Source organism: Suricata suricatta, chromosome 10 (genome assembly GCF_006229205.1).
Source record: "Suricata suricatta isolate VVHF042 chromosome 10, meerkat_22Aug2017_6uvM2_HiC, whole genome shotgun sequence".
NCBI classification, from domain to species: domain Eukaryota; kingdom Metazoa; phylum Chordata; class Mammalia; order Carnivora; family Herpestidae; genus Suricata; species Suricata suricatta.
In genome coordinates, this window is record NC_043709.1 from 60,492,068 (window position 1) to 60,505,673 (window position 13,606).

A 13,606-nucleotide genomic window follows, 5' to 3' on the forward strand; every position below is an offset into this window, starting at 1 on the left:
TTTGTTTAGAAACTTTTGGGTGAGGGAGGGATTTGAATAATATGCCCACTGCCTGTATATAGCAAAGAAAATTCACTTTACTTTTGAAAGTAAATGTGTACTACTTGGCTTCCCTAGAGAGAAAGGATGAGTGTTATATTTCAGGAAAAATTTTATGAAAAGACGAATTTGTTACATAGTTTTTAAAGCTTTGTAGGCAGACACCTAGGAAAGATTCCCAACTAAGGCAAATGTGTGTTACTACAGTAGTCTTGTACAGGGTCTAAGAACACTTAATAGGAAAACAAAACTCATTACAAACTCACAGTTTCCCTTTGTTAGCTTTTTCTCATCTTTCGGTGATTTTAATTCTAAATGTTCTCATACATTTGGAACCTGATTTCTCTGGGGCACGTGGCTGGCTCAGTCAGTAGAGCATGCGAATCTTGGTCTTGGGGTTGTGAGTTCGAGCTGCACGTTGGGGGTAGAGTTTACTTAATAAAAAAAATTTCCCTTTTCTATTCAATACTGCATTTATCCTTAACAAATATCAATTTTAAAAAATAAATATCCATTTATGAAGGTCTAACAAGAGACACAACTTAGCTTAAAAAGTCACTTGTGGCTTGGGCCTCTGTGGGACATTGTTTTGACATAGCCCCACCTTCTCACAAAATCCAGCTTGTTTTGAGTGGAATTACCTATTAATATCTTATCTGGTATAGTGCTTCTTGCTGGCATAATGGACAAAGGAGATTTATATTCTAAATTGGTAATATTGTATTTGGGGCTTAAAATTTACCATGCAGTAGAAAAATTACTTTTTTTCACATTAAAAAATAGAGTGTAATCATTCTTTTTGAATAGGAATATGCCTCACTATATTATAAAAACAGGGTGATTTATTGAATAGAACATATGACTGCTGTAAATGATTTGTGTTGGCACCAAGTTTCTTGCCAGTAATGTTTATTTAAGCTTTATCAAACTTGAGTAACACCATGTTGGTTTTATTTAACATGGTTTTTCTGGTATTTCTGGTACTAACTTGTCTCCTGTAGCACCATTTTCTTTATTTTTTTAAGTTTTGGGCAAGCAGTAGTTTGCTGATATTTTATGCATCTGTTGTTTGGGACTGTTGAAAGCCAGTTATTGAACAGTAGAATACCCCAAATAGAGCACTGTGTGGACAGTTTGTGGACAGTCTTAGAAAATATTTTTCCTCGACAATTTCTAAGCATTGCCATGATTATCATTATAAGATACTGTAGCGATTTCTTATCTAGGACCGACCTCATACTAGGGTTTAATGTTAAAGTCTATCTGGTTTGTTGTTGTTTGCAGTCTGTTTAAATTAAGTCCATAAAAATTTAGTAAGTCCATGAAGATGTTAAATTTATCCTTAAAGATTAGTGTTTGGGGTGCCTCAGTGGCTCAGTTCAGTAAGCGTCCAACTTTGGCTCAGGTCATGATCTCAGTTCGTGAGTTTGAGCCCCAGCATCAGGCTCTGTGCTGACAGCTCAGAGCCTGGAGCCTGTTTCAGATTCTGTGTCTCCTTCGCTTTCTGTCCCTACCCCACTTGAACTCTGTCTCTCTTTCTGAAAAATAAATAAACATTAAAAAAAAATTAAAAGATTAGTGTTTTGGGGTTGACCACTATTGGTTTATTGTTTTAGTGACGATACTTTATCTGAAAACGAGTAGGAAAAAACCCAAACATAACATTAGATTTTTGACAGCTTATCATTTTTCAGGAATTTTTCGGCTCCTAAAATGCATATTAAAGCCAAACATAGGTATAATGTTCTCCCGTTATTTCTCACTCTGCTTCCTGCTTAGCAAGTTGTTGCTTCTTTGCTTTTGCCTTATTAACATTTCTGAGAATAGCTCAAAATAGTTCCTTGAATCCTCCAAAAGCCTAGAGAGACTTAAAAAAAAAGTTCTCGTCAAGTAGTTGTCTATATGAAGCTGCTTCCAGATAGGTTCTAAGCTTTGGCCATGTGTTGCCTAACTTACGATTCAGCCTAATTCTCACTCCCATCTGTTTTCAGTCATTTGCTACAAAACTATTTGGTCTATTTAAGCTGGCTCCTTTTTTTGAAACCTGTCCCTGCATGTCAGAGCTCGAAATCCAGAAATTAATTTTAACCTTCTCTTTGATCAGTCCAGGGTATTCTGCTGTTTATTTCTTAAAGCGATGGGTTTCAAACTGCATTTGGTCTCAGTACCTATCCCTTTATACTCTTCACAATTGTTGGGGACTCCAGAGGGCTTTGTTTTGTCTTAGTTATATGTATTGATATTGACCCTATTAGAAATTAAAATGGAGAAATTGAAGAAAATATTTATTTTTAATTTTGGTTTGTTTGTTTGTTTGTTTTTAGAGAGAGTGCATGAGTGAGGGTGGGGGGCTGGGAGAGGCAGAGAGGTGAGAGAATCCCAAGCAGGCCCTATGCTCCTGTGCAGGGCTCACTCCATGACCCTATGATCATGACGTGAGCCAAAATCAAGAGTTGGACATTCAACCAACTGAGTCACCCCGAAAAAATATTATTTTTAAATGACAGCATAAATAACTGTATTATAGTGTCAAAAACATTTAGGGGAAGGGCTTCAAATCTGTTTAACGTCTGGCTTAATAGAAAACAGCTGGATTCTTATATCTGCTTCTGCATTCAGCCTGTTACAATATGTTGTTTTGGTTGAAGTATATGAGGATAACCTGGGCTCACACAGATACTTAGTAGGGAAAGGAAAGATGCTTTTCAGATAATTGTAGATAGTCTTTCTTTGATATTATACCAGAATCCAAAATGTGGTAGTTTCTTAAAGGTTACCTCTTGTGTAGAATCTAAAATCACGTCTGTGAACTTTTAATACTTTATTACATTAAAATGAATTAGCCTATCTTGCCCTTTAAATCGATCTTTTACCCATGTGTGACTTGAACAGCCTTCTGAAAGGGTCTCAGGGATCTATGGGCATCTCTGCACCCCACTTTGAGACCTGCTGTCTGATAGTACCAAACTGGAAAAATACACCCGTTTACTATGGAAGAACTGTAAGCTTTCCAACCATTTTAGCACCTCTCAAAGGCTGGGTTACTGACAATTTGCATTGAAATTACCCAGGGTGTTTTTTATTTTTTATTTTTTTAATGTTTTATTTATTTTTGAGAGAGAGAGAGAGAGAGAGACAGCATTAGCAGGGGAGGGTCAGAGAAAGAGGGAGACACAGAATCCGAAGACAGGTTCCAGGCTCTGAGCTAGCTGTCAGCGCAGAGCCTGATGCGGGGCTTGAGCCCACAAACCGTGAGATCATGACCTGAGCCGAAGTTGGACACTTAACCAACTGAGCCACCCAGGCACCCCACCCAGGGTGTTTTTTAAAGTGCAGACTCTTGGGTCCCAAAGCCAAGAGAATCCAGAAGGCATAGGAATCAGCATTTTTCAGGGTGCCCTGGTGAATATGCTAAAGATTGAGAACTATAAAGCTAGCTTAATTAACCTTATTTTTAAAAAAACCTGATTCCTGGGGTGCCTGGCTTGCTCAATCAGAAGAGTATATGACTCTTGATCTTGGGGTTGTGAATCTGAGCCTCATGTTGGGTGTAGAGATTACTTAAAGAAAATAGAAAGCTAATTTCTAAAATTTTGTAGTAAAATAAAAAGAAATTAGTTGAATAGTCACAGTATAAAAGTTCTTATTAATGATTAACACATATACTCTGACATTTTTTATGAGATCTCCTAATTAAGCATATATTTTAATTCATAATAGTTATTTATAAATGTTAGGAGTTTGCAAACTAAGGTCAGAGAGTAAATATGTTGGACTCTGCAGGCGTGAGGTCTGTGTTGTAAGTACCCAACTCTGTCATTGTAGCATGTAAGTAGCCATAGACAACATGCAAAGGATAAGCTTGGGTGTTTCCCTTAAAACTTTTTTTATGGACACTAAAATTTGAACTTCATATAATTTTTAAATTTTTAATATATTTTTTAATGTTTACTTTTGAGAGAGAGAGAGAGAGACAGAGCACAAGTGGGGGAGAAACAGAGAGAGGGAGACACAGAATCTAAAGCAGGTTCCAGGCTCCAAGCTGTCAGTGCAGAGCCCAATGTGGGGCTCGAACCCGTGAACCGTGAGATCATTACCTGAGCCAAAGCTGAACGCTTAACCGACTGAGCCACCCAAGTGCCCCAAACTTCATATAATTGTTATGTGTCTTGAAATATTTTTTAAATGTTTTTTTCAACCATTTAAAAATGTAAAAACATTCTTAGCTTGTGGGCCGTACAAAAACAGGTGGCAGGCTGGATTTGTCCCACGAACTGAAATTTGCCAGTCCTTTACATATACTAGAACTGGATTATAAATTTTAAAACTTTATAATAAAATATACTTAATGTTAAAACTATAACATTATTTAATTTTCCTAGACAAAAATAATGCTCCAGGAACTTATAGTTCCTCAAATTCATATTTCTGGACATTCACTTATATAATAAACATATAAGAAACACCTGTATGTAAAAACTTTTGGAAATACACAATTCAGTTGGAAGTAGTTATGCAATATACAAGTTATCATACAACTTTCAGGAGCCCTAAAAAGATGTGCTGTCCATTTTTATATCTTCTTTGAGGTGTGTGAGAATAGGTAACTAGGATTCAGGCCAACCTCAACCTCTTGACTCTTTTGCCTACTTTTTTTTTTTTTTTTTTTTTTAAATACAGAGAGAGACAGAGCATGAGAGGGGGAGGGGCAGAGAGAGAAGGAGACACAGAACCGGAAGCAGGCGCCAGGCTCTGAGCTAGCTGTCAGCACAGAGCCTGATGCGGGGCTCGAACCCACAGACGTGAGATCTGACCTGAGCTGAAGCCGGAGGCTTAACCGACTGAGCCACCCAGGCGCCCCGCCTACTTTTTTTTTATAACTGTGCCTCGGTTTTCCAGTATGTCAGTCGGCAAAGTGCTTCACACTTTGTGTTTTTACCCGACATAAAACAGTAAGGCAAGTTAGTTTAAGATTATAATGATGTATGTGCTTTCTATATAGTCCTTTTGGGGCAGTTGGTTTACTTACTAGTGAAATAATACATGCTAAACTGTTTTCATGCTAAATAACACAGTGGAAAACAAACTCAGAATTTATGAACAGAAATTTCAATTCCTAAATAATCTACTGCCTAGTAAAACTTGAGTCTTTGTTTACTGAGGTTCACATAATGTGCATTATAGTCTCACAGTTTGTATGTTTATTGGCATCTTTTCCTCAAGTCAATTTTCTAGATGTAATGCAAATCACAGCAGCACTGAGTATCTGATGCAGAATCACATGTTGAGACGGCTGTGGTAGAGATCTTTGGTGTTTGTACTCTTTGCTTGGCAGCAGCTAAATTATCTTAGAGTCTGAAACTTGGTATCCAAAGTTATGTTCTTGGAAGAGAACTGTTTGTATATAATTTCTTTCTTTTTAATATCCTAAGGGAATGGAGCCCATAGAGCTCTGTTTGGGTGCCTGTCTAAACTTTTTAGCTTGTTTATAGCTGAGCTGAAAGGCATTCAGTACCTGCTAAACTTGGATTCAGCTCTTTATTCTCTTTGTGATGGATGGTTGGGGCAATTTCTAAGTCTTTAATGTAAGTAATACTAATTCTTAGGAAGCATTCATAGGATTCTGAAAATGGGTCCTTGAAGGTTAACAAAGGAGGAACTATCTTGAACTGCTTGATTACCCTTTGTATCGATATGTTTAAGTTTCCACCATGTCTGTTTCTATATGAAGCTGTTAGTTTATAATTTTAGAAAGATTTTTTGGTAGTCCATTTTGAAATTGTTAACTTGTCAGTTTGTTCTCTTGGTTTGTAGTAGAGAATGAACAACCTTGTATGATTTGTAAGTATGCTGTTTAGTGCTTAGAATAGTCTAGTAGATGTGGGCCTTTTTGAAACTCATTAGACATGTTTTTTTAATGCAGATCAGCATTTTTAAAAATTAGATTACATCATATTATGTATTTTTATTAAAAGCAATCTGTGATCATTGTAGACTTTGGGAAATTCTGAAGGCACAAACAAAACAAAATCACCTGGAATACCATTACCCAGAGATAACTGTTACTAACATTACATGCTAATTCCCTTATCTTTTTCTGTGCTTTTACTTTGTTTGCTTTTGTTTTTTCCGGTAGGCTCTACACCCAATGTAGGGCTTGAACTCATGACCCTGAGATCAAGAGTCTCAGAGTCATATGTTCAACTGACTGAGCCAGCCAGGCACCCCTATTTTGTTTTCTTTTTTATAGATTTGGAATTATGGTGCATAGCAATTTTATTTATGTATGTATTTTTATTAAAAATTTTTTTTCATATTTTATTTTTGAGAGAGAGAGCACATGAGCATAAGTGGGGGAGGGGCAGAGAGACGAGGGGTACAGAGGATCAGAAGCAGGCTCCTTGCTGACAGCAGAGAGCTCAGTGCAGCACTCAAAGCTCATGAACCTCGAGAGTTTGTCCTGAGCATGAGTTGGACACCCAGCAGACTGAGCCACCCAGGTGCCCCACATATGCAATTTGATAGTCTGCTTTTTTCTCCCCACAGAATGTATAGCATTTTCTCATGTCATTAAATAGATTTCAGAAACGTTATTCTTAACAACTTAAATATAGTCTATTGTAAGGCAGTATCTTAATTTATATTTATCCATTCTTCTTAAATGTTTAATTTCTGTTCTTTTTTTTGTTGTTATAAATAGGACTATGATGAACATTTTAATACATAAGTGGTCCGTGTTTGGGGCTTTAACCTCAGAATAAAGTCCTGAAAGAATGATTTGTTCAAAGAATGTAAAATATTTTAAGACATTTAATATAAATATCCCCAAATGGCTTTCCAGAACGATTGTTCAAATATATACTCCCTAAAGTCTTATATGAAGATAAGATGCCCTCTCTACTGCATTCTTTTATACTTGAAAATATATCTTAACAGCTCTGGCCTAGGTTTTGTTTTCAAGGGCCAGTGAAGGGTTAATTTAACAAATAACTTCCTTCTCCCAATTTTTTAACACTCTAACCAAAAACTGTGGAGCCTCCTCTGTTATTTGAATGATAAGGAAAGCATAGTTAGTTGGTTGTACTAAGTCACATCAAGTACCTGAGGCACAAAGTAGTTATAAAGTAATACTTAAAATATGCCCTTAGACTTTAGTCTTTTTTTTTTTATGTTTATTTAGAGAGAGAGTGCGCACACAAAAAGGGGAAGGGCAGAGAGAGAGACAGAATCCCACGAAGGCTCCTAGTTGTCATCACAGAGCCCACCACAGGGCTCAGTCTCACAAACCATGAGATCATGACTTGAGCCAGCCTAAACCAAAATCACGAGTTGGATGGTTAATTGACTGAGCCACCCAGGTGCCCCTTTTACCAAGAGTTTTAATCCCTCTCTTGTGTGCTCTTGCCTATACTCTGGAATTGGCTAGCAAAGGAATTTGATACATGATCACAAAGAATAAGAGAAATAGCAAGGGATCTAATATGTACACTGATCAATCTCTCTGACTAATTGAACTTGTGAATTAAGCTAAACATCATTCTTAACACTTACATGGCATCTCTCATGCCAGTTGACAAAGATTCTTTAACCAAACTTTAGTCAGATTCCAGAACTGTCTTTTAGGCCCATTTGTGTACTTTCTTGTAAGATCCAGTTTTAGCAAGAACCTCTCTCCCCTTCAATATCTGATTATCCTCATATCTGATCAGATTCTTCATCTTTCACAATCCCCTGGGTTATGTGTGATCATCTTGGCCTGTCTTTAGCAAGAGTTTGGGGCCCTGGGTGGCTCAGTTATTTAACCTTCCGACTTCGGCTCAGGTCATGATGTCACTGGTTCATGAGTTCGAGCCCCACATCAAGCTCTTTGCTGTCATCACAAAGTCTGCTTCATATCCCCTGCCCCCCTCTCTTACTGCCCCTCCCCCCCTCAAAAATAAATAAATGTTAAAAAAAAAATCTTACTAGGTCAGGTTAGCCAGAATCCCCTTTGTCCTGATATTTCCTTTTAGAAATTTTCTATCCATTTATCCCCTACCATGGTCCTTGGCTGTAAACTTCAACTTGCCCATGATGTATTTAGAATTAAGCCCTGTTCTCCACTGAGGTCTTTTTTCCCCTATTACAATAGTTCTGAATAAAATCTGTTTTTTACTGCTTTAACTGCTGTTCAGCTCTAGTTTTTCTTTGACATAGATGAGTGAAAGATTCTTTTTTAATTTTTTTGCAAAGGATTATTGTCTTTTTTTTTTTTAATGTTTATTTATTTTTGAGAGAGAAAGAAAGAGTGCAAACAGAGAAGGGACAAAGAAAGGGGCACTGAGGATCCTAAGTGGGCTCTGTGCTGACAGCAGTCAGCCCAACGTGGGGTGTGAACCCACTATCTGTGAGATCAGGACCAGGGCCAAAGTTGGATGCTCAACTGACTGAGCCGCCCCTGTCTTTTTCTTTTTATGTCCACTTTGCCTGGCACTTAGTAGTTCCTAAGTAATGTTTTTTGAATTAATGAATGATAGCGAATCTGAACCTTTTCTAGATTTTCACGAATTTTTGATATTAGTGTTCTTTGATGTTAATATGTTCTCATTTTGTATACTTAGCAGTATCTGCTTTTTGTTATTAGGAACTTAAGAACAGGGCCTTGGGTGTGTTTGTGTATGACTTTTATTCCTTGCTAAATTGGGCCATTTTATGAACAGCAGTTGGTTACTAAAGAAATAACCACATTACACCTGGGTTCAGAGAACTGCCTTTGTAGTCCTCGCTGACAGATTCCACCCTCATTCTATTAAAAAAGAAAAAAGAATAGATATGCCTATGTATATATATATTCCTATATATGTATACACACACACGCACACCCACACCGACACAATCAGTTTTCTTATTTGCACATTGACCATTTTAGGATATACTTCTGGTTCTGTCAAAACTATTTAACATAGATTTTATTAAATTATCCCAGTTAATAAAAACCAGTCTCTGAACCTTGGAGTTTCTTCACTTCTCTCCCAGCATTCAGATAACTTTCTGTCTTTTGAGTAAATAGTCATTTTTATCACTTATGCATTCTAGGGACTCTAGTTACATGAGCCTTTTTCTCTGCAGACTTGGCCTCTAGGATAGCCTTTTTCAGCATCTTTGTTTCCCTGTTCTATGATCTCCTCTGAAGCATCTCACTTCTTTTTGGAAGTGTTTCTCAATATATGTATCCTTTGCCTTTCATTTATTGGTTAGTTCTATAAAATGTTTGAGTTTCATTTTAGGAATAGATTAAGGAGCAAACAACAAGCAAAACTTGAGTGTCATGCCCAGACACATGATCTACTTGTCAAGTAGTACAGTTACAAAAGGACCTTGAGTTAAATTCTAGTGAATGGCAGCATCATTATTCAAGATTTCACCTTTGTCTCAGTCTGTTTATACTGAAGAAGTGTGTTGTTTTTCATGTTTGAGAAGGCATCAGTTTGACCTCTCTCATATGTGAGATTTGTTCTAAGTATCAAATAGAAATAAGCAACACATTCTCAATATGTAACATTTGATCCAGCAGACTGGGAATTAAAAAGATGTAAACTGGATTTTTACTTTAATGTTTTTTATTTTTGAGAGAGAGAGAGAGAAAGAGAACGCAAGCTGGGGAGGAGCAGAGAGAGATAGAGACACAGAATCTGAAGCAGACTCCAAGCTCTGAGCTATCAGCACAGAGCCCGACATGGGGCTCAGACCCACGAACTGCCAAGATCATGACGTGAACTGAAATCAGACCCTCAACCAACTCAGCCACATAGGTGCCCCTAGATTTTAAGAGGGAGAACAGATCATTATTGTTGTTGCTAAATATTCTTTAAAAAGACAAAGCACTTTGAAGTGAGAAAGCAAGAATGATGAAAATGGAAAAGAGCAAGAGACTGAGGAATGATTTAAGAATAATTGTGGGTATTTAAGAAAGAGGGCCTTCTTCCTCCCATTGTAATCCTTCTTTTGGTGAAAATGGCAAAACAAAAGCCAGTAAAGTGGGAAGGTAGCAGGAAATCCCAGTTAGTGACTGTCAGATTTCAGTATTTTAAGAGCCATGAAAATGCTTGCTTCTCTTACATTTAATATTTTTTCCCCAACTTGGTTTTGCCTTTTGTTCTCTTTTAGAAAGTCATGATTTTTCATTTCTGTTTCCTAGTAAGGATGCAATTAAATAAAATTTGGAAGCCATATATTGTGATGTGATTGTACAAAACTGAGAAAACCATGTTAAATTTTGGATTTTGTGGTTTGAGGGAAATTGTTCCAGAGTTTATTTAATCCCTTGCTATGCCAGTGCTGCCCTACCTCCTCAGCCAGGAAGCACCCTTTTCCTTTTCTAGGTAGAAGACAGAAAATTTAGCCTCAAATAACAGAACCAAGGCAAAAGTAAGGAATCCTGCCTGGTTCCTTATGTCTGCTATAGCCCTTGTTGTTTTATTCCTGGTTGAAAATCTGTTAGAGGACCTTGTTGAATTAAAATTCTCATTTTGTGATTATATTAGGAAAGCAGATTTGGGGACTTGGAGGTGAAATTATCTCCAGCCCAGCAGTTAGGAATTTTTCCAGAGACAAATTGCTTTCCAGAAATGTTCCGAATTTTCAGCCATAATGGCCTTGGTCTTTGCATTTATTTACTTTTATTTACTTGTATTTGTTTTTTGCCCTATGTCATAGTTCCAGAAAGTGCTAAAAAATCATCATGTATTTAAAACAAACACACCAGAAAACCCCCTTGTCCTGGAGCTGTGTGAAGAAGAATAAAGCTCTTATTTTCCCAGTACCCAATCATCAGCTTGAGCTGGCTTCTCCTAGGAACAGAATTTATTGAAGCAATTTATCCTGGCTAAATGTGATATAAATCTGTGTACACCTTTGTACATACAGCCTCTCTTCCATTACAGCAATGCTGCAGCATCAGTTTCCTTCATAGTTAGACCCCGTTCCTATCACACTGAAAGATGACTAAGAAGCTCTTTCTATTTTATGGGGCACCCCACAATTTGGAACACTGATTAGTTGTGGAATTACTGATCAAACTACTAGAAATACTGGTTTCCAACCCCAGAGTGGGTCTTAAGAGAGCAGGAGAGATGTTACCTAGCTACCCTCTGAGTTTTAGAATCTTCTGATCCGTAGCCAGACGCATTATCCATTGCGCCACTGGTCCCTCCCCCTCTGAGTTTTAAACATGGTTTTCTGATTACCAAATTCAGTCTAGCATTTAACATTTTATTTTTATGCAGACCTGAGTGAGGTTAACTCTGACCTTTTGGTTTATCTCCAAGATAAAAATTTGAATTTGGTTACAGTTCTTAAGTTGTTTCTAGGCATATTCAAATTATAGTTCTTCCTCTTTCATCTTCCCTTGTTAATATTCTTTTATACACCTTTCTTTCTTGTAGAAGGATGTTCAAAAATGTCCTTTAGGAGTTTATTCTATGAAGACTATTTTTGTGCCGCACCCCCCCCCAAAACACTGTTTGTCTTTTAGGAATAGTTTATCTATGATTTGCATTTCTCATCCTTATCCATCCCCACCTCTATTTTTATTCCTGGTTGGGAAATGAGAAATTTCCCCAACACATTCATATTGGAATTATTGTTCTTTGACAAAGAATGTCGATCAACATTTCAAGAGTTTAGCTTCAATAATTAAAATACAACAACAGTGTAAGTCCTGTTAAATTCTTCAGAGAAATAGAGAGGATGGATGGTGATGCCTTTTAGTGCCATTTCTTTTATCCCCTGCAGCAGCACACATCTGTTGGGTGCAACAGAGCAGCCCAGGAACTCTGGCCGAGAGCAGCACAAACAGCCGGAACATATTCACCCAGTAAACCCCCAAAGAGTCGACATTTGTTTTATTGCTGCTTTTAAAAACCTAGCCATAAATAGAATTAGAGGGGGAAGGGCACCGATATTTCTCCATTTGCCACAGACGATTGGTGGGGGGAGAAGGAGGCTCCCAGTGGGGAGAGAAGGTTTTTATTTTTATTTTTTTATTAATGAAAATCATTTCCCGTGTAGCCCAATAGGATGGGTGCTTTGTTTTCTTTGGCAATAATCTGGGATAAACGGCCCTTGCCAACAGTCTCGTAGTTTATACACCAGGGAGCCAGATTATAGCCCTGTAAAATGGAGCACCCCTCCTATAATCCCTTAATTAATTAAATGACAAATTTTGGTCTTCTCTAGTTCAGAAATATGGCTTCCGCATCGAATGTTCTGTGGATTTATTGACATAGGGAACTGCACTGGTTGTAATTCAGTAGAGTAGAGTAGTGTGTTATATACTGTAGCAGAAAGAGGGAAAATCTAGCAAAAGGTCTAAAATTCCTTGACTATTAAGATCTAAATTTTTCTAATTAAAAGTTTCAGTTGAGGCACGGTAGATCATATGCCACCTGTCTAATGGGTCTCCCCAAAGTAGCCTGTGTTTATAGCTTTGATAGACAGCAGTCTTGGAACACCTGTTTCTAGGCTTGATATTTTTGAAGCACTTTTTTTTTTTTTAACTCCAGCGTATTTAACATAACTTTTCCCCCTGCCTCCCCCTCCTCAGCTCCGCTCTGCTGTATGAAATATGGGAGACGACAGACCGTTTGTGTGCAATGCCCCGGGCTGTGGACAGGTACGTTTACAATATACTTTATTGTGAATGTCTCGTTGTGAATCAAAGTGGCTGTTTTATCACTAAGGCAAAGAGTTTAAAGCCGGTATTTTACGTGATCACTGGAGGTAATCAGATCAGAGGATTTGCAGTGTGTAAATCCATGTTATGAGGAAGTCTAGGCACTCTACCGTAATGAAATCTGCCTTGCTCTCTTTCATATTGTTATTCTACTGGTGTTTGTTTCCCGACACAGTGTTGAGGAATACATGTTGCTCTCTTCTCCTTTATAAAGCTATCCATCTAAATACAGAACAAGTTTAGAAATATCTTTGCCTCAACCTTCAACGGATATAAAAGTCCGCTTAACATATTTAGACTAGGCAGCGGAGAATGTACCCGTTCATTGTGAAACATAATTTGCTGGAGTCTGTTGGATTTTTTTAAATAAGAAAAAAAAGTTTCTTTGGACTGTTGATCCAGAAAATCATTGCTGGCAGCTAAGGCAGATATCTGTGTAGGAAAGGCAAATCCAGCGTAGAACCTGAGATCTCACAGCAATATATAAACTATAAGGTATCTCAGCCATTTTCCCTCTCTTATGCCATGAAATGCCTTGTTCTGTGTGTGAGCTGCCATGTTATTATTTGCATATGTGTACATTTTGTGTCAGATATTTTTCGTTATATACTTCTTTAATAAAGTAATTTTGTTGAAGTTGCCTTTTTTTTTCCTTCCCATTTTGCACCTTCTTAACTCTTCTTCCTAGACTCTTCCCTACTGCCATGTTCCGCAAAGGATGAAGAAAGGAATACAAAGAAAGTTTTATCTGCCTTCATGAATTGATTTTATGGAACCTGAAGGGTTGAATTTCTGTTCAGTTAGGAATATGCCATGTGACTGCCCAGTGACACTTACTGGTGGTATGTGAGATTG

At 37.5% G+C, this 13,606-nt stretch overlaps 1 protein-coding gene across 1 annotated transcript in view; it reads left to right on the forward strand.

Moving 5' to 3' along the window:
* LOC115303518 (cyclic AMP-dependent transcription factor ATF-7) overlaps window positions 1-13,606 on the forward strand; it is an 85,057-nt gene that overhangs the window by 6,036 nt on the left and 65,415 nt on the right. The window contains exon 2 of the mRNA XM_029953311.1: window positions 12,623-12,691. Within this exon, the coding sequence (XP_029809171.1) occupies window positions 12,644-12,691 (48 nt within the window). The 5' untranslated portion in view covers window positions 12,623-12,643. The remainder of the gene's footprint in view (window positions 1-12,622; window positions 12,692-13,606) is intronic.